The sequence below is a fragment of the Schistocerca cancellata genome, chromosome 6 (genome assembly GCF_023864275.1).
Source record: "Schistocerca cancellata isolate TAMUIC-IGC-003103 chromosome 6, iqSchCanc2.1, whole genome shotgun sequence".
Lineage (NCBI taxonomy): Eukaryota > Metazoa > Arthropoda > Insecta > Orthoptera > Acrididae > Schistocerca > Schistocerca cancellata.
In genome coordinates this window covers 576,621,724-576,648,272 of record NC_064631.1, presented here as the reverse complement: position 1 = coordinate 576,648,272, position 26,549 = coordinate 576,621,724, and the positions used below count along the sequence as shown (strand labels likewise).

Genomic DNA, 26,549 nt, shown 5'->3' with positions numbered 1-26,549 from the left:
AGCACTGGTTGGTATTTTCTATGACCAGACTAAGGAATTTGACTGTGTGAATCACAGTATTATCCTAGATAAATTGAAATTTCATGGGTTTGATGGTATAAACAGCTAATGGATAATGTCATATCTAAACAAACAAAAGCAGAAAGTTGTACTTAGTAATTCAACCAGTATAGCCCAGGGACGTAATTCTGACTGGGAAGAAATTAGGTATGGGGTTCCCAAGGCTCAATCTTGGGTCCACTATTTTTCCTCATTCGAGTGAACGATCTTCCATCTAATATATAAGCAGAATTAGTTCTTTTTGCAGATGGCACTAGGATTGCAAACAATCCAAGCATACATACAGAAACAGAAGAAATTGTCCCAATGCCCTTAGCAATATCACTAACTAGTTTTCTGTGAATGGTCTCACCCTCAGTTTTAAAGAAGTAACTATTCATTTCTGCACATCAAATGTTACTAAATCAGTGATAAGCATGACACATGGTAAAGAAATAATAAATAGTGCAGAAACTTCAAAATTATCATGTGTTCATATTAATGAGTATTTGAACTGGAAGCAGCATATTTTGAAATTAATAAAACAACTTAGTTCAACCACATTTTCACTTAGAATCATGGCATATCTTAGGGGAGAGACAAATCAGAAAGTTGACCAATTCTATATATATTTTCATTTTGTAATGACATACAGAATAATGTTCTTTAGTAAGTCATCTTTAAGAAAGGAAGTCTTCATTACACAAAAATGTGCTCACCCACAATCACCTTGTAGACATCTGTTAAAGGAGTTGGACAGTCTGACTACTGCTTCATATTATATTTATTCCCTCACAAACTTTGTTGTAAATACTCAATTACAGTTCAATAGGAACAATGATGTACATAAGGATAACAGAAAGAAAAATGACATTCATTACTCATTTTTCAGGTTGTCCTTAGAACAAATGGGCACACAATGCTACAACAAAATTCTGAACACTTACCTGGTGATACAAAATGTTTGTCTGACAAAGCAAAATTAGGAAACAAACTGAAAAACATTATCCTCCTATTCTGTAGAAGAATTCCTATTATTGTAATGTGTAAAGGGCGGGGGGTAGAAATTAATAACTCACATCTGCACATTTTAAAATGTAAAATAAAATTTTAAAAACACTTATAAATATTCAGCATGTAGCCATATTCACAAATTAATGCAATTAATTTGAATGTAAAATTGACTCGTTCCACATCATTAAAATTTATTGTGCAAAATTATCCATGAAACTAACTAACCCACTCCACAGTATTAGCTTGCCTTTCTCTTGGCTTCCACTGTAAAGGTCCTTAACCTGTTCCAAAGGTAAACTGGACACACAGTCTTGTAAGAATAATTTTAGCTAGAAATCAGAATTCTCATGTACCACATGTCATTCCTTCTTATTCCCTATTTTCATCTTTCACACTCTCTGAATAGTTACATCATTTATAATTCTGTGAAACCAAGCTTTTCTCATTCACATATTTGACTGTGAATTAACAATGTAACTGCTATGGGGCTCACATCTTTTTCATCAAAGACAGCTGAATTCAGAACTAAATAGGCCTAACTAAATTATAAGCAGTGTTGGAATACAGCCTCCTATTCTTGTTGAGAATGTTCCTATGGAAAACAAATCAAAGCTAGCTATCTGTAATATCTGTGTTATCCGAGATGAAATCAACATTGAAATCTCCACAGACAATGACCTTGACTAAGCCTTACCAGTGCTCTTTCTAACTGCTTAATGAAGTATATTTGATAAATTTCCTGTTGGAGATCTGTAAACTATCATTTTGTATGTTTCCAAGTCTGTTACTTCATCAAAAAACTCAAATAGCTGCTCAAAGCAGTACTCATTTATGTATAGAAACATATTTTAATGATATACATACTGAAATCAGCAGCATATGATTTCAGTAGCAGTACTGGGTACATGTAACTGCTAACACCTAATGCAAAACCCAATTGCAAAATAACAACAACCTGTGTGCGTAAAGGCGTAAGGTGTCAGCAAAGTGAATGGAATGCATATACAGCTAACAGGAATCTAGAAAGTAACTCAATGACAGCAGCACTCATCATATATAGCTGCCCATATTGGTGAAGTTACTTAAGATTAGAAATTCTACTTTATCATCAATGTGTAACTCATGTCGTCACCATTATTTACCATTTACAAATACTGCTACCCAGTTTAACCAAGTAAATTAATGGAAGGATAGCATGCGTCAGGGGGGGGGGGGGGGGGCGTTTCAAAATACTTCACTTGTAAAGAAAAAATGGTTCAAATGGCTCTAAGCACAATGGGATTTAACATCTGAGGTCATCAGTCCCCTAGACTTAGAACTACTTAAACCTAATCACACATATGCCCTAGTCGAACTGCGACCTTAGCAGGAGCGCGGTTCCGGACTGAAGCGCCTAGAACCGCTCGACCACAGATGCCGGCACTTATACAGGAAGGAACATTAAACTTACCGTCTGATGAATGTTGATCTATTACTCGTTTCTCGTTGATATCATGTTTGTCTTTTTTTATTTTCTTATCATTCTCTTTACTTCTGTCTCCAGCGCCTTCATTCTTGGCTACTTTCTGATTATCTGACTCTGTCTTTTTCTGGATTTTCGGTTTTTCTTTGTGTGCTACGTGGTGTGTGTGCCCATGCCCGCCTTTAACTAAACGTACGAATTTTTCGACAATTAGGAAAGTAATTATGCCTAGCAAAACCCACAAACCGACACTGGTGTCATGTACGTGTGGTTCTCCTCCCACATCTGTATGACTATGGCTATGGGAATGATCATGAGAATGACTGTGTGACTCGTGATCGTCACCATCGCTTTCGCCGTGAGAGTGAGGCGAAAGGGCATGGGGGATGAGATGCAGGAATGCATCACCTAACAAACTACCGGACGCGAAGCTCAGCAGTATCTTAAGCATAGGCTCCCTTTCCTTACTGTTGTCTAACGGGACAAATAATAGTATCAAAAATGGTGCAGCACTTATCAGTAACGTTGAGCATAGAGCTTGCACCCATAGTGTATACATGTCCTGCAATAACTTTGTTCTATGGAAACGTTCCTCGGGATCAAATTCTTCCGCTTGCAAGTTAGCCTCTCTCGAATATTTGTAAGATGGCCTTTCTTCGAAGTATTCTTGCGATAAGTCATGGCTATGGCCGTGGCTATGGCCCTCATGTGCCGAACAACCCAAAGGTAAACCGAAGAAAACCAAAACAAATATGACAGTGATAACTAATTTAAATAACACACGTCTATAATTGTTCATTTTGAATCAATACTACGTCAACAGGTGTCACTACTTCGGCTGCACGAATATAACATAAACAAAGCAAAGAGCACTGAAAAATCTTAAACGGAACTACAGTCACATGTCATCCTAGCTCCACATGTTATCGACGCGGAGATCTGCCTCGTTGTAACCAAGGACTTACAGCCTGAAGAGATGGAGATATTACTGTAGAAAGTGATCGACAATTCTCTAGGTTAATTAAGGGATTACAGTAATTAAAAGATTTGTATCATCACATTTAAAGCGTGCGATTTGCATCGCAAGGTTGCCGACGTCAGTGTGTTTCGCGAATGGCTATATCTATATGAATCGATTGTTCTTTGCCTCAGATTCTAATACAAATGTGACACATCAACTGTTTAGCATCTGAACGAAACGAAAACAATATATGGTAGCACATTCAACGGCTATCATCCTACAAGAGAGTAATTTCAAGATAAAAGACATAGTCTTTTAAAAGATTACTCATCAATAGTTAGAAATTGCAACCTATTAAGCAACAACAGGAGAAATTAAAGTGATCGTTAATTCAAGCGTTAAGGCATGTCCACACGCAACGATCTGTCTGCGCAAATGTCTGCGCACATCACATCTGCGCAGACAGATCGTTGCGTGTGGACAGAAGATTTGCACCAACCTGAGGTGTGTGCAAACCTGGAAGATGGAGTTGGAGGTTTGAGCGAAAACTCTCAAATCTGTGGGTTCAAACCACATCTGCGCAGACAAGTTGGAGCGTGTGGACAGGAGATCGCCACAAATCTGGCGCGAAACAGCTGTTTGCGCCAGTCTAGTGTTTGTATTTGTGCGCATAGGACATTAAAATGACTGACACTCGTCAGTGTTCTCGAGAGTTTGTAAGTGAATTCATTGAAATATATAGAAACCACCCATGTTTGTGGAAGATTAAAAGTAATGGACATAGTGACCGAGACAATAAGACAGCAGCATACAATGCTCTAATTGAAAAATTGCGGGCAGTTGACACCTCGGCAGACAGATAAACGGTAATAAAAAAAAGTCGTTGCGAACTGGCGAAATTATTTTCGGATGGATGTCCAAACTTATAATTATCTCTTAAAGCTTGTAACCCCTCATATTATGAGAAAAAATACTTGTATGAGAAGGGCAATTTCTCCTCATGAACGGCTGGCGGTAACATTAAGATTCCTAGCAACAGGAAGGAGCTACAAGGATTTGGAATTTTCAACTGCAATATCGAAACAAGCGTAGAGTAAAATAATACCCAACACATGTGAAGCTATTTACGCTGTCCTGAAGGATGAGTTCATGAAGGCAAGCTAAGTAAATTAAGTCTGTCAGCGAACTGTTTGCCGAAAAGAGTTATCCAAAGTTCAGAAATCTAGGAGATCTGGTGTAAGAGTAGATCAAGTATACCAGCCAACGTTATGGTATTTTGATCTGCTTGGCTTTCTTGTAGTGATCAAGAAACGCCAAGACCAAGCAGGAGTACAATTGAAGATGAAATTGGAGTGTCAATGTGCCAGGAAATGGAACACGAGGTAATGTAAAACAAAACAGGTTCGCCCTGCAACTCTCGCAGTAAATGTAGGTGAGAAAACTGCTTTCGCTTTAGCAACCACTGTCTACACCATTTTGACCGCCTTCTCTGTTTCCTGCGGTTGGTCTGAATGTTTTTTGCAACACAAGTTGCGAACGCAGACCACAACAGAACTTCCTCCATTTCTATATGTCAAAATAACTGAATTAAATTTTTGACGTTTACGGGGAGCGTAGTCGCTTGCCACGGATATTTCTTTTTTACACCGACAGATGGCGGGCGAGTAGTAGATTGGGGTTTGTGTCGTGTGAACACACCACATTTGCAGCGATCTTTTGCATGTACAGACATCTGCGCCAATGTCTGCGCAGACAGATCGTTGCGTGTGGACCGGGCTTAAGACACTGTTACGAAAAAAAATGAATTAAAAATGAACTGCACAGCCAAAATGAAAAATAAGTGCATCCTACCATTAAAATACATAAGAAGGAAAGTTAAACAAAAGAACTGTAGTAATTGATACTAAAAATTAGAAAAGGGCGATTCACACGAGACGTAAACGTACCGTCACGGCACATCACATCACGTCACCACCACGCCAGGGTGCATTTACACTGGACGTCGCCTCACATCACGTCAGTTCGTTGAAGCCTAGCTCCGAACGGTGAAAATGAGGTTACGAAATTTCATCTATGAAATTGTAGCGACGCTGCCGCGCGCTAATTCAAGCTCGTCGGTGCTTGTGTGTGTGTGGTGTGTGCGCGTGTGTCAGGGCAGTGCTGTGCGGTCGTAATTACTGTATACGACGTCTGTGTAGTTCCGCACCCAGCCTCTAGAGGCGCTGTGTTTTCTAGCTTTTATATACGTTCTGTTTATTATTATTATTCCTTGTTTTTTGAGCTAATTAGTAGTTCCGTGCCTCCTGGCTTGTATGGACGAGTACTGTTTTCTCTCCAATAACTACGGAAGTTTTCCCAGGATTAAGGATCCTTCTGTAGAGGCCGGAAGCAAATTTTGTAACTCCGATCAGTCCATGCATGCCGGGCGTCGTCAGATACGAGCTCGCAATAAAGTTATTGTTGCTGAACTGAAGGTCTTTATACTTCTTAATCACGTTAAGCAAAGGTCGGACAGCCACCAGTTAGCTGAACCCGACAAAATAAAAAGTTGTAGTATATTTTCGGAACTGAGGAAATACCAACGGTAAAGTTCATTAATGGACAAAGTAAAAATAACAACGCACGCTCTTGATTAATTTTGTGTGGCACAGTGCTGAGGGTGAAATAACACGTTATAACATCGATATTTGCCTGCTGGCGAAAATATATAGGCCCTACTTACAGACATATCAAACAATATTTACAAGGGAACAGACATTCTGTTTCACTTAACGATTAATTTTTTTTCCTTATATAACTAAAAGCGTCTGCGACACCTCCTTTTTTTTTTTTTAGTAATACTCAATAATAGGACTAATTCTCTCACACACCATATGTGAAAACTATGGCCCAGTTATGAATGATTGTCTACTCTCAGTGAGGAATAGAACCTCCTCAACAGACTATTCAAGGCCCAGTAGTCTTATCTATGTTGTCTGTTCTATTCTATTCTCTGAGTTTCAGTCACTTAGATATTTGGAGATTCATTCGTATTATTATCAGGTATTCATGTTATCAAATATTCAGGGACTCAGATATTCCCATTATCAGATTTCTTGATTACTGGATTATCAGATTTATTACGTACTGCAATTTTAAGACAATGTAATGTAAGTGTTCATGTTTTTTATTAAATGATAATTGTTATTTAAAGTCTGTGTACGTATTTCAGGAACCTTTCCACTACCTTTTCCTTAGTAAATGTGGCTAGTAGTTGTGTGGGTGATTGTTTATGTGGTTTGATTATTCTTTGTTTTCCAATTATTCAGAATTCCATTTTATGTTAAATGGCAACCCTTAATCTCTGCGTTTGCGAGGAGTAAAAATAATTCACGTTCAAATTTTATCTTTGTTTTCCAAAGTAATTTCGGACCACATTAGCTGCTGCTCGGGTTAACATTGGCTTGAGCAACACTGAATGTAACGCAATAAATTTTTAATCTAAATTCACATCGTAATATATCTTAAATTAATTTCAGCTCGAAATAGGAAGCATTCAGTTTTCAGTGTTGTGAAGTATGAAACATATCTTTGCTCTTTACGGTCAAAATAGTTGAAGTACTTTTACATTATGTAAATAAGGTATCAATTGCATTTGCATAGTAATAGTTGGATTTTATGAAGCTAAAATGCTGGCTTTGATGAACATTATTAGACTTCAGGTCACACATTTACAGAGATATTTATCTTTCTCAGTCACAGTGTATAATCGATCATCCAATGCATTGTAAGTGGCGAGCGTGACAGGACTGATGAAATTAGGGTTTGTAAATATGTGTGTATGGAAAATCTATATTTATGGAAATTGTTAATGATTGTTTGCTTCTTTTCGTACAAACTTCTGGAAATATAAAGGGTAACCCAGAGTAAGATCGAACACAAAAACGACTGAACTTACAGGATTCGACTTAAGGCAAGGAGACTGTCGTTGAGTTCTGTCACAAGATATCGTATTCCAGAAACTATAGTGACTCACGATCCTTTATTCATAGGGGTTTTGCTGAAAAAGTGTGTAAAGTACTGGGTTCTAGTAGTGAAATACGATGTGTTGCAAGATGGCGCTATGCAACTTTAGTTTGTTTTCGGAAATGGTTAGGGAAGAATAAAGAATCTGACTGCATGAAGCATTATCATAATTTTTGTCGAGTGTTAAATCTAAGAAAGGGTGCACATGAAGATATTAAGAGATTTTACTTTGCTTGGGTTATGAAAAAAGTCGGCACACATCCGAAGATGGATCCGGATGCACAAACTAGCCAAGAGAACGTTGCGATGATGAGAATATAAGTGATTCTGAACAAGAAAGTTTAGATCAGGTTGGATTTGTGTCAAATACGCCTCCACCAGATTCCGAAATGCAGGTGCAGGCTAAGCAAGAGACTACCTTGTCTACAGATCCTTTCGAAAATTTGTTCTGGAGAATTCAAGACCATGCGAAAATTCAGGACAATGACATGAAATCTACGTTACAAGCTTCTGCAAAGCAGCAAGGAGAAAAGATAGAAAAAACCTTACAGTCTTAGTTGCAACAACAGCATGAGAAAATTAACCATGCATTAGCCACCCTTTCAGTTGCGCAAGCTTTGCGAATAGATGATACATTGAAGTTGTTCATGGAACAGAAAGCTGAGAGAACACAGCAGATGCTAAGTCAGTTTGCAGCACAGTTCGAAACTAAGCAATATAATGTATTGACTTAATACAAACGCGATTATGATAAGGTACCACAAAATGTTAACAAGATCAGTGAAGATTTGTGGTGAGTGCAGATGACACAATCGAGTCTTAAGTTAGCTCTAAGAAATACTCAAGAGAAAGTACAAAGTTTATCACTGCAACCTAGAATGCAGATTGAATCAGAGTTTGAGAATTGCAAACAAAAAGTCACTACTCAATTTAACCAGTGGCTGCCACAATAAGATGAGCAAATTGTAGCCAATTTAAATCAGGAATTACCAGTGGCAGTGCAGCACACTGGTGCACAAATCACATCAGTTACAACAGAAAGGGTTGAAACTCTAGCTTCAGTGTTTCAACAGATTACTTAACAAACAAAGAAACTTAAAAATGAAATGCTTAGCATGAGACATGTTAACATGGATCAGCCATCAGTGGATTATGATAGAGAAGTGTGTTTTGGGAATAATCAAATTATTTTACTGACCCAGGAATATGTGTCACAATCCAATGCATCAAATGGTTATTCGCTAGCAGCAAATTATAGAGCTAGTCAACAGGCGAACCTCGATGATGAGGAAAGCCTCATAAAGCATAGGTAACTCTCAGTTGTTATTCAAGATAGGAAATCAATACATTTAGTGGTTTTCATTACGTTATTACTGATGTCATCTCTAGATTGTGGAGTGAAGGTCAAAAGATAGCGTTTGTAGTGCCCTTACACATGACGGTGTCGCATTGTGGGCTACGGAGACAACAGAGTGGTGTGATACATTCGAATAATTCAAATGTGCATCTTTAGACAAATTTTCGAACACTGTGTTGCAGGAACATTTATGCAATAAACTATACAACTCAGAGATGTACTCACAAAATAAAGGTTATTTGTCAAAATACTTTGGAGAGATATATTAATTAGACAAAGTACTCGAATGACCGTATGTTACTGAAAAATGTAATCAAGATATTGAAGTCCAGGTTACCGGTATCTGTACAAGAGAAACTGTTAACTATACTGGACAATGACATTAAAAGTTCCTGTCCATCATCAATTCCATAGACCTTATGCAGGAAGGAATGAAGGTGACTCAATGTAATCAGAACACACTTGGTCCGAATTGTGCCATTGGTAACTCCCATAATGAGAATGGTAAGTGGAACTGTGGTACTTTCAATGGTGGTGGACAGACACAAGATAGACAATATCCCTACATTAATCAGTATCTGTCTCCAAATAATAGAGGAAATGGATACTTTCAACCTGCAAATAGCAATAACCTGAACCATTCCTACCCAAACAACAAGAAGTGTAGGAAAGAAAATCGTCTATGTAATTATAGCAAGAATTATAATCAAGGTCAAAATGACAAAGGAATTTGCAGGGTAATACCTGGAGTCTGAACCAGCAACCAGGCAGATGGCCAACAAATAATCGATCGTCTCCTGGTGGAATGTATAATTGAAACAGCATATGGAATAACTGTGTATCCCAGAATACACCAAATCAGTGGCAACAACAACAATCTCATGAAATAAGGGTAGTGGGCGTACAAACTGAGTCACTCCCATCTACCTCAAATCTGACAAACTAAGAACGACCACACTGCACGCTCGAGTGTGGGTTACAGAACTGCAGAACCAAGTTACATGTTCGGAACAGGACACTAACAGACTCTACACTTATAGTTGGGATATAGAAATAATTACAGAACAGGTTCTTGTGAAGAAGACTTGAAACTATGTATAAGATAAAACGAGGATAGAGAAATGAAAGACGAACTCTGTGTTGAATCAGAGAAGTGTAAAACTGCAATGAGAGAGACAGTGCAAGCTGCCGTAAAGGAGGTTATTTGTAATTTTCAAATAACAGCCATTTGGGATGGAGCTAGTACAAATGTTATTAATGAAGCATTTGTTACGAAGTTGAAAGCCACATACGTCATTCCTACTCTGTCAATGCACGTAAAGTAGCAGGTGTGATTGGTGTGAAAGCAGGAACTGTAAAGTATCAGATACAGGTCGTTGTTGATCTAGGAAATGGAGCCTACAATTGCACATTCCAGCTAGTAAATGAAATGATTGTACGGCATTGTTGGCCGGGAGACCCCATGCGGGGTGTTCGGCTGCCGAAATACCTTTCTTTTCACATTTGGGAAGCTACAATGCTGTCCTATCTTCCTCGGACGTTTTGAAGAGCCAAAGTTCCCCCATATATTATGGGTATAAGTTATAAAATTTTTGACTGGTTTACCCAGAATACATACTTTCCACTGTTCAGATGTGAGAATACTTTGAAGGAATAACATAACTTTATACAATTTATAATGTTCTGACAGTTTACTTCATGGATTTCAAACTATTTAATGCTTAATCGTTTGCCATGTTGGATCGTTCTCTTGTAAAATCTTTGCATTTTTGCACATCCAAAGAAGTGACCATCTACACAATTGGTCTTTCATAAGCAAAATTTTAAATCGGGCAGTCTTTTCTACGAACTTATTATACTCAGTTAACCTGACTGGTAATCCTGACAAGCCATTGGCAGTGATGATGTCCTTGCCTTGAATGTTCACGATAATCATAATGCAAGTTTGTGAAGTAATTTGCGTGTATTCAAAAACAATTCCTTATGATCACAGGAAATCTTAATATGCTTCCCATAGATATAACAATGAAATTTTTTCAGCGCCCACACTACAGTTAAGGGCTCTAACTCTGTTGTGTAGTATGCTCGATCGTATTGCGACAAGACATGACTCATGTAAAGTAACTCTACATTATTGGAATAATCGACACCCCACACAGGGATACTTACTGAAACGTTTACACTTTTATGTTAGGTTAGATTCAGTTTTCGCTCTAATTCTAAGACTTGCAACAGGCGAGTGGTCTAACGTCACATGCCGTTTTTTTTAACAAATTACAAGATCTTGTGTGTTATGTCAAGAGAGTTATTCTATCAATGGCAGCAGTAAACTTGAATTACACCCCACAGTGCCTACTGAACCTCTTCAATTAACTTGCATCGGTGTATCAGAACTTCCACCCATGGCAGAGGGGGTATGAAGTATATGACTGCAATCTATGATGTCTATGATGTACTTTCTAAATATGCAAAATTGTATGCAGCAAAAGCGACCTCGGTTGGACCCATGATTCATAGAATTGCTACTGACAATATATCAAAGTTTTCTAAACCAGAGAGCATATTGTAAGATAACATGAGTAATTTTACTTGTTAGAAGTAGCGAAATTTCTTAAAGGATCAGCAGAACAACTAGGTTTTGATTTCAAGATGGCATCCACGACCAAATTGTGCAGACAGGGAGTTCTGAGAATGTAACTGATTCATACAAGCATATGCTACTGCAAGACCGACTCTGTGGACCACATTAATATAGCTATTTGAAGAAATAATCAACAATTTGCCACATCTGTCTGAAAACTAAACGCACACTGAGCTGCAATTAAAAATGAAAGATGACAATGAATGGGTGAAACTCTTCCCTAAAGTCCAAGCGGTAAATGTAAGTTACAGTGAAAAGCTGCAAGATGCTTTGTCATGCCTATGAAGTGAAGCCCAGGCTACAAAAAGAATGTACGATGAATATGTGAAGTGTGTGCGAAAGTTCCGAATTGAGGAAAAGATTCTACTAGGGGTTTTTCCAAAATCTTTCCTGCTCAAGAAAAAGAATAAGAAATGACAACATTTGTAATAGCCTGTGTATAATAATGAGTATTTCATATAAGGGGAGCTGTTTTCTAGTCTACCCCAGAATGCAGGAGCCAAAGGCTTATATCTCCATAAAGACATTAAGAAATACAGGCAGAAGTAAACTTAGAGGCACAATAGTATGGGATGCAGGTACCCTTTGTAGAGCATGTTTTATATCAGTAAGTAAAGTGAAAGAGTAAAGGAAAATATTTAAATGTCTTTAATACTTTGTAGTCTCTAAATAAAGTAGTATTGGGAAACCTTCTTTTTAATTTAAAGTCATTAGTTTATAACATGGTAGACAGTGTAACCAAAGAGTTAGTGTGGAAGACGTGATGCAAATAGATGGACTGCAGCCTGCAGGCTACTTCTTAGTGTAGCGCCATATGACATTGTGGTCAAGAGTGCCTAGGGATGAATAAGTGATTATAATGTCATAATTCTCACCATGAGCTCTAGCAGGAAGAGCTTTCTCATGTGTGATTATTTATGTAGACTATATTGTTAAAATTTTTCTTAGGTAAGACTAAACAACTTTCCATGAGGCAAATGAAATTTAAACATTAATTAGAATCAGATATCATAAACCGCAGCAAATCCTTACTGAAGAGAGGATTGTGCATGCATGCATGCATAACGCAAATTCTAGATTTACGCAAGAGCTATTTTACCACTCTTATTGCTTGAATCTGCTTAATGTTTCTCAGACTGGTTAAATACCGATATAAACAGTCTGTCACAGAAGATATTGTTTAAATAGCTGAGATCTCAACTCCAATCTCCCAAAGCACGAACAAAAAATTGCAACACTAACATTCGAAGTTAATTTAACAGTCCGTCTATGTTAGGCTGTGAGGTCAAGTTAATGTTAATCTCTTTATGGTATTTTGTAACAGACTTTGTGAACATGAAAGGTGCAATTGCAAGTGACAGCTGTATGCAGATCAGTGTGGGGCCAAGCTATGCTTAACTGTCACTGAAAACGTGTAAATCATACAAATTCGTGACAAAATGTCTCATACGAGTAGTACTGGAATCAAGACAGTATACTTACTACAGTGTGTTCTACTGGAAAACGAAGTATGTAATAGATAAAAAGTTATATGAACGTTATTGCTTCAGATTGCATGAAGTTTTAAAGATAGTCATTGAGTGATCAATACAAAGACACACTATTGTGTGGATCAGAAAGACAATGTATTACAAATATAAGTGTGATGTGTGTAAATACACTGTCACTGTAAAAGTGGTAACCAGGTGGACTTCACATGTAATGGCAGTGACTTGAGAGTGTTAAGTTATCAGCGCAAAATGGGTTTAGCAGTAGCAGCACAACAATGAAAACTACAATCAACGATCTGTTTAACGTGCTTCATGCCGCAGCCAATTGCAATTCTTAAAAAGATAAACTATTCTGAGTGGATTTGATGTGACAAGGACACAATTAAACATGTGAAACACAATCTGAGCAACATACGAACTTGGCTTACGTATTATGGACTTTACTACACCAAACACATAATCATGCATAATTGTAATGATCATTTTTTCTTTTGTAAAGTAACTCTACATTATTGGAATAATCGACACCCCACACAGGGATACTTACTGAAACGTTTACACTTTTATGTTAGGTTAGATTCAGTTTTCGCTCCATAGACTCAAAAATGAGATGATTCTCGTGGGTGTAGAACAAGACAGAAAGTATATTATAAAAACATAAAACATCTGAATATAATACTGACTCTCCTAATCATTTGTCAGGTGATTGTCAAGTTAGGCGAATACATTACAATAAACTGGAACTGTTAATATTTACAGAATTACAGAGTTACATACTTTTAATAAATTTATCACACACAAAATACCTAATCTTGCCTGTTGTGACTAAGTGTTGTCAAAACTAAAATCTAACAGACATTTTTACTTAAGCTGGTCCAACACTCCTAGTTAAGATATTTCATTTATAGAGTAGAAGTAGGTGCCTATCAAAAAGTCTTTCAAACTCTGTTTGAACTGACAAATAGTAATCATTCTTATGTAAAGTCGTTTGAGTTCATAAATGCTTGTGTAAATGACGGGTACAGGAAGTGGATGCTCAACGCCTGTTTAGGTTCCAAGTCAAATTCAGGGCGAGGTGGTGCACTGCCTGACACAGAGATTTCATGGAAACAGCAACTTGCAGCTTACGACACGGCAACAACTGTAAGGGTGCCAGCTGACTGTCAAGTTAGCTGATCTCAGAGTGAGGTCATTGTGCATCCCATCGCCATCTCTGCTGCTAGGTCAACGACCTCCATGTCTATCCATCGGAGAAGATAATCTACTTTGATTTGTATAAAGTTATAAATATGAAACCAATTTTCCTGTAGTGCTTGAAGTTTTGATTGTATATTGAAAGACATTCCTCAACCAGAATATTGCATATTATGGTACAGCTAAAATTTCATCCATTTTTAGTGTTGCAAAACCACCTAAATAGGAGTAACTTGATTATTTGAACTCACATATTTGAAACGTTAATCAAAATTAATGTTTGTGCCACATTATTATTGCACAGTTAGTAATCTAATTTCTGAATGAAAAATTAAGGTAATACTGCAGCTGAATATAATTTTCTATATGTGTGATATAAATTAACATTGTCATAAAATGTGAGGGAACACGTCGTACCTCTGTCCAAGTTTTAAGCTCAACTTTTCTTTGGACCTTGCCCAAATGGAAGAGCTAAATGTTGTTGTCCTGACTGCAAGTTATGATTTTATTTCACATATTCCCCCAAGACAGTAGACACGTTGTTACACAAGTAGTTTGTCAATAATTGTGAACGTAAGTGAAAGTGACTGAAGATAATTAGCTTGTGTTGATTTAGGGAGAGATTTTAACCTGAAATTTTAACATACATAAATGAAAATGTAATGGTAAACATAAATTGTGATATTCAGATAAACTTGGACTGTCAAATGACAGCATGATGTATTAACTGAATGTGATTTTTTTTTAAAATTGAACCAGTAAACAAACTTTATTTAATTTTCAGAAATGAAACCTTACTAAACGTTTTACATATGGAAGCCCGAAGGCAAGGTTTTTCAACACATGCCTTCAGCCTTCCGGGGGGCTGTGTGACATCTCCTTTTTTATTTTTAATACACAATAGTGAGACTAACACTTTCACACAGTATACGTGAAAACTTCGGACCAGTGATGAATGATTGTTTATCTTAGTAAGGTATAGAACCTTCTTGAAAGACTATTTAAGGCAGAGTCGCCATATTCATTTTGCCTATTTTATGTTAGCCTATCCTCCAAGTTTCAGTCACTTAGGGATTTGGAGATTCAATCATATTATTATCAGACATTCATGTTATCAGATATTCAGAGACTCAGATATTCCGATTATCAGACGTCTAGATTCTTAGATAACCAAATTTGTTACATACTGCAATTGATGGATTTTTTACTGAATAATAAGTAAGTGTTGTTTAAGGGGACCACACAGTAGTTCAGGTCGAAAAAAATCGATTTTCGGTTTTCATCATATTTCGATAGATTAAGGTTTTATTTAAGTACTCTGAAAAGGATTTTGCAGAAATAATTTTTTCCAGCATTTAAAGAGCATTTTCCTACCACGTGTGTTTATGGCCAAGAAAGCAAGACAAACATCCAGGACGGTGAAAAAGAAGCTGGAAGACCTGCTAGAGGCCAAAGAAGGGCCATAATATGCAGCAGGACAGTTTTAATTAATTAGAAATATCGTTTTTCAAATGTTTTTTCTTTAAAGTCAGTTTCTTGCAAACTAAAATTTTCAGTACATATGCCCCATTATATCAGAAACTGTAATAGATAAATCAATGAAATTTTCAGAGACTCTGCCTTACATAAAAAGCCATCCCTGGTACTACATTCATTAATATTCCCCCATTAGGAAGTCCACAAAAATATTTTCTGCAGAAAAAACTTAATATATTTCGTTAATGAATTTAAAAAAGTATTTCTTAAAACTATAATATGGATAAAGTAGATTTTAGTGCAGTTGACTCTATTAGCATCATATAACATACAGTAAAAATATTAAGGACCTGCATCAAATAGCTTTTTTTTCAGAAATGGGTCAAATATTTGCCTAAATTAACATGGGTTAGATAGGCAGGGTGTGGTCCCCTTAAAGTTTGTGTACGTATTTCAGAAACCTTTCCTCTACCCTATCCTTAGTAAGTGTGGTCAGTAGTTGTGCAAACAAACACTCATGTGGTTTGGCGATTCTTTGTTTTTTAATTATTCTGAATTCCGTTTTATGTCAAATAGCAACACCCAATAACTGAGCACATTCATTTTATAGTAATGGTTATAGTGTTTTGAGTGGCTTCTTAATCTTTCTTTCACTGGTTTGCTTTGTTTTCGTGGCAAATTGCAAATTCTTCTTGATCAGTTGGATATCTTTCCGGTATTTGTGTTTTACAATGATTACTTCATTACACCAGCGATGGATGCCCTGCAGAAAGTAATTTGCTGTATTATTGAAAGTTATTTGTGAATCTACTTTTGCAGTCCTTGAGCACACACAAATCCTGTTTCTAAGATGTAATAGTTATTAATAATTTTATCAGGGGCATATGTAAGTTGACAACATTTACAATAGCCAGTCATAATACTTTTTACACTATTGAACTAGAAATGTACCCATTAATTTTGGTTGTGCAATCATCTCTAGCAGCTATATTTAGTCTGGGAGGGAGGGAAAGTAACTGGAGATGCAACACTTTCACTGTTTTGTTTTATGCAACAATCTCACCTTAAAACTCTCAATGAGTTTTTCAACATGAAATATCTATTCTCTAATGTGAAAGAATTAAGGGAATGGACAAAAATATGGAAACGCCACAAGAGATACTGAATAAATGCATATTCTAGTCAAGCCTTCTGGTTGTACTGATGTATTTTATCATAAACAGCAACTGTGAAATATCCCAGTATTTAGCAAGTATCAGTTGTGGTCATAACAGTGTTCTGTGTATTTATGAGTGTGTTATATTGGCGCTAACACCCAAACCTACGGATGTCAGACACTCAGATCGACACAAAACGGTGTTTGTCGATAGAGACTGAACCAAAGCACCGATTTAGTTCGTGCTGTGTGCTGTCGTCCAGTAGAACATAGGTAAACGATAATTAAAAGGATGACCAGAGTTACAGATCACGGGAAAAGCTTATTGTGAGTAAATAAACTGCGGAACTCGAGTGTGTCGTCTGCTAAAGGTCCCACATTCAAATCCCATCGTTAACAATAACTTTAACTGTTTACATGTGAAACTGTTATATGGGAAAACATTTTCCTGGCATGTGGAAGAACTTTTCGGAGTTTGTAACAGTGTTCTTTTGGCAGTTCGCTTTCGCTTCGTTAGTTGAACGTTCTGTATTTATTATAGATTTAATTATTTTGTTTATTATTAACTATTATTATTATTTAGGGATATGTGATGCATTTCTTTATTTTCCTGTCATCACCATATATTCTGTGTAACTACTAATGTACACTGGACTCTACAGATTTACTTTCAAAGAAACGAGGCGACAACAGACTGCCAAGAGAACATTGCTGCAAACTCCAACAGCCCTTTTATATGTCATAAACTCACTGTCGCATATAACATTTCCATGTGTAATACAGTATAATAAATTGGCGACCTTGGGATTTGAGCTCGAGATCTTTGGTATCACAATCTAAAGTACAACAAATTTAGCCAAGGAAGCAGTCACAGTTATGCTTTGATGTACTCCTTAGTTCTAGTGTTACTTTTAATTAACGTTTACGCCCGTTTTGCTGGACGACACCACATAGTACGAACTAAATCGTAGTTTTGATTTATACTCTATCGACACACAACGTTTGGTTCTGATCTGAGTGTCTGACATCTGGAGGTTTGGGTGTAAGTGAATTCTAATCCATAACCAAGATATCCGACGTGTTGGGTGTATCAAGAAGCACCGTATCGAAGATTTACGCCACAAACAGGAAAAGCAGTAAAACGTCGTACGCTAGGTGGCAACGTGGATGAAAGTTTGTGTTTAATGACCGTGACAGATGGTCACTGAAGAGGATTTTGACAAAAAAAAAACAACAATGGGACAATGACTGGAAAAGTCACCGCTGAACTAAATGTCGCTCATGCGAATCCCATCAGTACCGAAACAACACAAGGATAGATCCATAAACTGAGAATTGCAGGGCGAACTGGAATTCCAAACCCACACATCATCGATTCAAATGGCTGTAGTAAAATTTGGTGCCATAGCCATAAAACTTAGACTATGTAAGAATCTAAGGGAGTCAGTTGGCTAGAAGATTATTGTTTGATACTGTTTCCAACTTACGCTCGAGTTTATGCTCCAAGAGTGAAACATGGCAGAGTTTCTTTGATTTGGGCAGCCATATCGTAGTATTCCATGGCCCCATGGTTACTCTGCAAGATCAACTTACTGTTAAGTTTTATATAAAAGTTTTAGCTAATCAGGTCTATCCCATGGCACAACGTTTGTTCCCATTGGTGATGTTATGTTCCAAGACGACAGGGCCACCATTCACACAGCTTATTTCCTATATTTTCGTGAGCATGAAGATGAATTGTCGCATCTCTCCTAGTCACCAAAGCCACCAGATCTGTAAATATTATTGAGATTTTGTGGCCTACTTTAGAGAGAAGAGTGCGTGATTGCTGTCCACCTCCATCATCATTACCTGGAACTGACACTATTTTGCAGGAAGAATGGTGTAAGATTCCCTTGAAAACCATACAGGTCCTGTATTTATACATCTCGGGCGAATGGAAGCTGTTTTTAACGCGAATGTGTTTCCTCCACTTTATTAGGCGTGGTAATGTGTTTTATTTTTGGTGTTTCCAAATTTTCGTCCAGACGCTCATGCCATGGGGTTTCTATATCAGCCAAAGTTTTCAGTACAATACTGCATTTACCAAAAGTTGTGATTCTATCTCGTTTTTCGGTGGTGTTTACTCTTATTTCAGACATACAGTACATAATTGTTCAAATGTTTGTGAAATCTTATGGGACTTAACTGCTAAGGTCGTCAGTCCCTAAGCTTACACACTACTTAACCTAAATTATCCTAAGGACAAACACACACACCCATGCCCGAGGGAGGACTTGAACCTCCACCGGGACTAGCCGCACAGTCCACGACTGTAGCGCCTTAGACCGTTCAGCTCATCCCACGTGGCAGTACATAATTCATGCTGTTCATATAACTATGCAATACTCTGAAGTATTTATGAAGTTACATCTTTTTCAAATTTGTCTATGATATTATTTCACATTTATGCAAACTATTATGTGAAACAATTACAGGACAAAACTTGGCGATCCTCTGGATTTCATTGCAGAAAATGAAATTTTGCGTCTATTAAAAATGTCATTCGTTATTTGTTTTATATTACTCACAAATAATGCCACTTATTTTCAAAATTTAGTTTACATAATGATAAATGAAACCTATCTCTGCACCAAATCAAGAACCATCCTTATACTTCAAAAACATGCTTAAATTCTTCAGAAACAACTTATCTTGATGTAAAAGCTTTGTATATACAAACCTTTAGACAGGGTATACTTTGAAATGGTTAAACTTCTTTTCTTAACTAAATAAAATAACATTTGTTATTGTTTTATTTCTCAGATTTTTGTATCCATAAAGTGATGCATTTTTTACCTAGATGTTTACTGCTTATAAAACAGGCGCGAATGATAACTCCAATTTGCAGGAATAGCTTCTAGAACATTTTGGAAAATAGTGTTAATTTATGTATACATCTACTTACATGCGAGTTGCATTGTTCTTGTCTGAGGTCCTAGTTAGGAATTGTATATGTCACATCGCATGAAGCATATGTTTTGTTACAAGTGGTTTTCTTTTGTATTAAAACCATGTGTTATGTTTTTTGATTCTAGCTGCTTGTAAACATATGTGTGATGAGAAATCGTTGAAAGGAAAATGTTGAAGTTGAAATTCTATGGAAGTGCTTCAGTATCACGTAAATAAAAGTCCAGATGTGAGTTATTATAATGAACACTGTTATTTGTAATCAGCCCCTAGGTGCTGACGCCAATTGAAGATAGGTATTGACATAGCACCTCCTCTGTGAACATAAAACATTAGCGATACTCACTAGAAGTATATGTATGAAGTATTAATAGTCTGCACAAGATTAGTTTGTTATGCCCTGTAACAGAGCCAGAGAAGGGGCATACACTCATAATGCAAACAAGACTAATATGTGAGCCACAGCATCTGATGCGCAAGATGCAACACCTGGAAAGCGTTTTGAGGAGCATTGGGTACTCCACCAGTTTTATAAGTGGTGTAACAGACTCAAACACTCAGCGAAGTGTACTTTCCCAGACTGATGGATAGAAATGGCCATATATTGTGCAAACACAGTGTAAAGACTATTTATAATCCGACAAAGAAGATCGAAGAGTGTGTCACATAGGAAGAGGAGAACAGGGACATACTTGCAATGTTGGGAATATATAGCATACTATGCACACACGGGAAACTTTATGTAAGAATGACTGGACAATCAATCAACACCAGCGGCATTGCAGGTTGCAGCAGGTGGAGAAATCGACTGTGGCAGAGCACTCACAATGTGAAACTAATCTCATAGTAAAATTCACAGACTTGGAAGTTCTGTCTGCAGAGAAGAGCTATCAAACTATAGAAATACACAAACATGAGAATAGCGTCAATAAGAAAGATGTAGAGGACAAGGGGTTATTTTTAGAAAATATGGTGTGAAATTGTGATTTAGTGTGTTTAAGTGCGCGATGCATCAGCCTCCCTGCAGACGGCGGAGGAAGGCTGGCCAGCGCGTTATGCAGGTGACAGAGTTTTGCAACGAGCGTCGGTATTGTGTATGTGCATGGTAGCCATCAACAGCCAGAATGCAGCATTAGCAGAATTACGCAGGCGCGAGCCTCGTGTGGCGCGGTTGCGTTAGCCAACTCATTGAGAACGTTCTAATAAACACGGCGCCGCGTAACCGGCGGATTCAGCAGCGGTCTGCACTATTTAAGGGCATCAGAGGTGGTCGTCGGCATTCGGTTCGACCGATTGGGCGTTCGGTCGCTGTTACGTCGTCGTCATAAGTGACGGTGTACCCGAGGACCGGCCGGCGGAGGGCGTTGCCCGCTGCTACACCGGTGACTCCCGGCGTCGTCACGAGCTGCCGCGTCTGCAGGAGGCGGGCTAGGCCGGCCCTTGTGCTGCTAACCTCCTATCGCCTGCGCAGCCGCTGACCGAGCGCGGCGTCGCGTTCCCTGGGCTGCGTGCATCATCACGACCCCACCACAACACGAGTGGTGGGGCTGAGCTACCGGAAAATGTATTGGAAGAACCAACAACAAAGAGGAAGATTGCTAAAAACGGCCACATTCTTCTACTCAGCTGTGCCCTACAACCCCGACCACGTCACCCGCTCCAGTTATCGTATTACAAAGAAGAAAGCCTTTAGGTGAACATATCCTGCATTCCCATGCTGCAGCAAACGACCGTTGCAAGTAGCAACAGAACCGCACTGGATATGACCGCAGAAAAGTCCTTGGACGTTGGCGCGCCAGATACATATAATCTGCGGTCGCGAGCTCGACTTCAGTCCACCACCAGCAATGGAGGGTGAAGTTTCCACAATGCCAGCCACTTCTCCTGGTGAAACGTCAGAAAAATTATCACAGAAACTTTGGCTGAAGAACCCCTACCAATATCATCATGAAAACTTTCTTCTTGCCAAATCTTCATGGTGACATGCCTTAACATGATGTGACATTTCGTGCCATTGTTGACCTGTGTCATTTGATAAACCTTGTAGAATTTTTTGATGTGACATGACATTTTTGTCAAGTGTAAAATGCCTTTAAGCAGGGGTTCCCACAGGCATGAATTATTTACACATGAATGTCTCAACAGCACCCACATAAAGTGGCCTCTAGACTATCAATAACATTGGACCATAATATTGTGCTTCTTTGGTACAGAGCCGAATGGAGGGTCTGAATCAGAGGCTGAGACGGTTCTGCGACCGTGTGGGCTGCAGATTCCTCGACTTGCGCCATTGGGTGGTGGGGTTTCGGGTTCCGCTGGATAGGTCAGGAATTCACTACACACAGCAGGTGGCTACACGGGTAGCAGGGCTTGTGTGGCGTGGACTGGGTAGTTTTTTAGGTTAGATGGCCTCGGGCAAGTACAGAAAGGGCAACAGCCTCAAAGGGTGCGGGGCAAAGTAAGGACATGTGGGGACCAAGCAGCAATCGGTATTGTAATTGTAAACTGTCGAAGCTACGTTGGTAAAGTACTGGAACTTCAAGCGCTGATAGAAAGCACCGAAGCTGAAATTGTTATAGATACGGAAAGCTGGCTGAAGCCAGAGATAAATTCTGCCAAAATTTTTACAAAGGCACAGACGGTGTTTAGAAAGGATAGATTGCATGCAACGAGTGGCGGCGTGTTTGTCGCTGTTAATACTAGTTTATCCTGTAGTGAAGTAGAAGTAGATGGTTCCTGAGAATTATTATGGGTGGAGGGTGCACTCAACAACCGAGCTCGGTTAATAATTGGCTCCTTTTACCAACCTCCCGACTCAGCAGCATTAGTGGCAGAACAACTGAGAGAAAATCTGGAATACATTTCACATAAAGTTACTCAGCATGTTTTAGTTTTAGGTGGAGATTTCAATTTACTAGATATAAACTGGGACACTCAGGTGTTTAGCACGGCTGGTAGGGACAGAGCATCGAGTGACATTATACTGAGTGCACTATCCGAAAATTACCTCGGGTAATTAAACAGAGAACCGACTCGTGGAGATAACATCTTGGACCTACTGATAACAAACAGACCTGAACATTTCGACTCTGTAAGCGCAGAACAGGGAATCAGTGATCATAAGGCCGTTGCAGCATCCCTGAATATGGAAGTTAATAGGAATATAAAAAAAGGGAGGGGATTTCAGATTACGTAACAAATCAAAACGAAAATTTCTGTTCAGACACTGACAATGTTGAGTGTTTATGGAAAAAGTTCAAGGCAATCGTAAAATGCGTTTTAGACAGGTACGTGCCGAATAAAACTGTGACGGACGGGAAAAACCCACCGTGGTTCAACAACAAAGTTAGGAAACTACTGCGAAAGTAAAGAAAGCTCCACTGCAAGTTTAAACGCAGCCAAAACCTCTCAGACAAACAGAAGCTAAACGATGTCAAACTTAGCATAAGGAGGGATATGCGTGAAGCGTTCAGTGAATTCGAAAGTAAAATTCTATATACCGACTAGACAGAAAATCCTAGGAAGTTCTGGTCTTACGTTAAATCAGTAAGTGACTCGAAACAGCATATCCAGACACTCTGAGATGATGATGGCATTGAAACAGAGGATGACACGCGCAAAGCTGAAATACTAAACACCTTTTTCCAAACTGTTTCACAGAGGAAGACCGCACTGCGGTTCCTTCTCTACATCCTTGCACGAACGGAAAAATGGCTGACATAGAAATAAGTGTCCGAGGAATAGAAAAGCAACTGGAATCACTCAACAGAGGAAAGTCCACTGGACCTGACGGGATATCAGTTCGATTCTACACAGAGTACGCGAAAGAACTTCCCCCCTTCTAACAGCCATGTACCGCAAGTCTCTAGAGGAACGGAAGGTTCCAAATGATTGGAAAAGAGCACAGGTAGTCCCAGTCTTCAAGAAGGGTCGTCGAGCAGATGTACAAAACTATAGACCTATATCTCTGACATCGATCTGTTGTAGAATTTTAGAACATGTTTTTTGCTCGCGTATCATGTCATTTCTGGAAACCCAGAATCTAATCTCTAGGAATCAACATAGATTCCGCAAACAGCGATCGTGTGAGACCCAACTCGCTTTATAAAATATCAAATACAGGCTCCCAGGTAGATGCCATTTTCCTTGACTTCCGAAAGGCGTTCGATACTGTTCCGCACTGTCGCCTGATAAACAAAGTAAGAGCCTACGGAATATCAGACCAGCTGTGAGACTGGATTGAAGAGTTTTTAGCAAACAGAACACAGCATGTTGTTCTCTATGGAGAGACGTCTACAGACGTTAAAGTAACCTCTGGCGTGCCACGGGGGAGTGTTATGGGACCATTGCTTTTCACAATACATATAAATGACCTAGTAGATAGTGTTGGAAGTTCCATGCGGCTTTTCGCGGATGATGCTGTAGTATACAAAGAAGTTGCAGCATTAGAAAATTGCAGCGAAATGCAGGAAGATCTGTAGCGGATAGGCACTTGGTGCAGGGAGTGGCAACTGACCCTTAACATAGACAAATGTAATTAATTGCGAATTCATTTATTGTATGATTATATGATAGCGGAACAAACACTGGTAGCAATTACTTCTGTAAAATATCTGGGAGTACGCATGCAGATCGATTTGAAGTGGAATGATCATATGAAATTAATTGTTGGTAGGGCGGGTGCCAGGTTGAGATTCATTGGGAGAGTCCTTAGAAAATGTAGTCCATCAACAAAGGAGGTGACTTACAAAACACTCGTTCGACCTATACTTGAGTATTGCTCATCAGTGTGGGATCCGTACCAGGTCGGGTTGACGGAGGAGGTAGAGAAGATCCAAAGAAGAGAGGCGCGTTTCGCCACAGGGTTATTTGGTAGTAAGCGTGATAGCTTTACTGAGATGTTTAGCAAACTCAAGTGGCAGACTCTGCGGGAGAGGCGCTCTCTATAGCGGTGTAACTTGCTGTCCCGGTTTCGAGAGGTTGCGTTTCTGGATGAGCTATCGAATACATTGCTTCCTCCTACTTATACCTCCTGAGGAGATCACGAATGTAAAATTAGAGAGATTTGAGCGCGCACGGCACACCGTTGGGTGGCTTGTGGAATATAAATGTAGATGTAGATGTAGATTTTGCTGGTTGTCTCTGGACAGCGAGTTACTATTATCTAATATTAGTGTTAAATTTGGGACAAACAAATAATGGCAGACATCAACAGCAGCTCTTGGACTGGCTTTGCACTCATGTAAGGAAAAGGAGAAGCCTAGATGAATTTCTTGGCTTTACAAAAAGCCATAGCATCATTGTACTGAACTGTTGGCTCCACTAGAGCATCTCCGCTACCTCTGCTTTTTAATACACTCATAATTCTTTTAAATTCTTTCCAGTAATGTGTCTGCAATGATTGTAATTTCTTTACAATTGCTTACCAGCTTCTCGGTGTATTATCCATATTTCGACAAAAACTGATCATATTACTGTGTTTTCTTCTGCTGATTACTATACTTGTTTCGTTTATAGACTCCATAAGGCTGGCAAACCACTATATACTTCCAATAATTCTCCAGTGGAAGTGCATTCTGCCGCTGTTGAAGTCATTTTCACTTCAGAACACAAAAAATTGTCTGAAGTAAACCGTTCAGCATATGACACTGAGCTAACAAATATAATATAAGGCAGAGACTATACAGTCCAAGCAGTTGCCTCAAAAAAATCAATTTCAGTAGATCTGTCAATATGTTACACGATTTCTTGCACGAATTTCATTGTCATCTACAGATACATGCCTTGATATGAGCCCTAATTTCTCTCATCTTATCTTTGTAGTCCTTACATGAAATGTACTTTAGTGGCAGTAAAATTCTTCTGCAGTCAGCTTCAAATGCAGGTTCTTAAAATTTTCTCAATAGTGTTCCTCGAAAAGAACGTCGCTTTCCCTCCAGGGATTTACATTTGAGTTCCCAAAGCATCTCCATAATACTTGCATGTTGTTCGAAAGTACCAGTAACAAATCTAACAGCCCACCTCTGAACTGTTTCGATGTTTTTCTTTACTCCTGATAAGGATCCCAAGCACTCTAGCAGTACTCGAGCATGCTCCACACTATTGTTCTATGCGCAGAGTCTTTTACAGATGAACCACACTTTTCCAAAACTCACCCAATAAACGACCATTAATACCTTATGCACTAGAACCCTTACATTCCTGTTCCACTTCGTATCGCTTTGCTATATTATGTCCAGGTATTGAAACAACATAACTGTAACGCTGTATTTCGAATATTACACAATTGTTTTTCCAGCTCATCTGCATTACATACATTTTTCTACATTTGGGCTAGCTCCCGTTCTTCCCATCAACTAGAAACTTTATCTATGTCGTCTTGTATCCTCCTAAGGTCACTCACTGCAGACACCCTCCCATACACCAGAGCATCATCATCAAACAGCTGCAGATTGCTGCTTACCCTGTCTGCCAGATCATTTGCATATACAGAGACAAATAGCAGTCCTATCATACTTCCCTCGGGCTTTCTCGATGATACACCTGACTGATGAATACTTGCCTTCATGGACAATATACTGGGTTCTGTTACTTAAGAATTCTTCGAACTGCTCATACATTTGGGTACCTCTTCTGTAGATATTCATCATCCAATATGAGTGATGGTGCTCCAAGCTATGCTGGACAGCAGAGCAAATGTAGCCTATGAATGCAGAGAACGTTACCTTAGCATACGCCATTTTGATGATGTCATCATGATTTAATTAAGCCAATCAGGTGCCGTCCATTGGGCATGTAAGTGTGA

The 26,549-nt window shown here is 38.7% G+C and overlaps 1 protein-coding gene across 1 annotated transcript in view; it reads right to left on the bottom strand.

Annotated features, from left to right (window-relative positions):
• LOC126190694 (protein catecholamines up) overlaps positions 1 to 3,642 on the bottom strand; it is a 52,274-nt gene extending 48,632 nt beyond the window's left edge. Inside the window, exon 1 of the mRNA XM_049931152.1 lies at positions 2,504 to 3,642. Coding sequence (XP_049787109.1) covers positions 2,504 to 3,314 — 811 coding nt within the window. The 5' untranslated portion in view covers positions 3,315 to 3,642. The remainder of the gene's footprint in view (positions 1 to 2,503) is intronic.
• Positions 3,643 to 26,549: the final 22,907 nt, after the last annotated feature.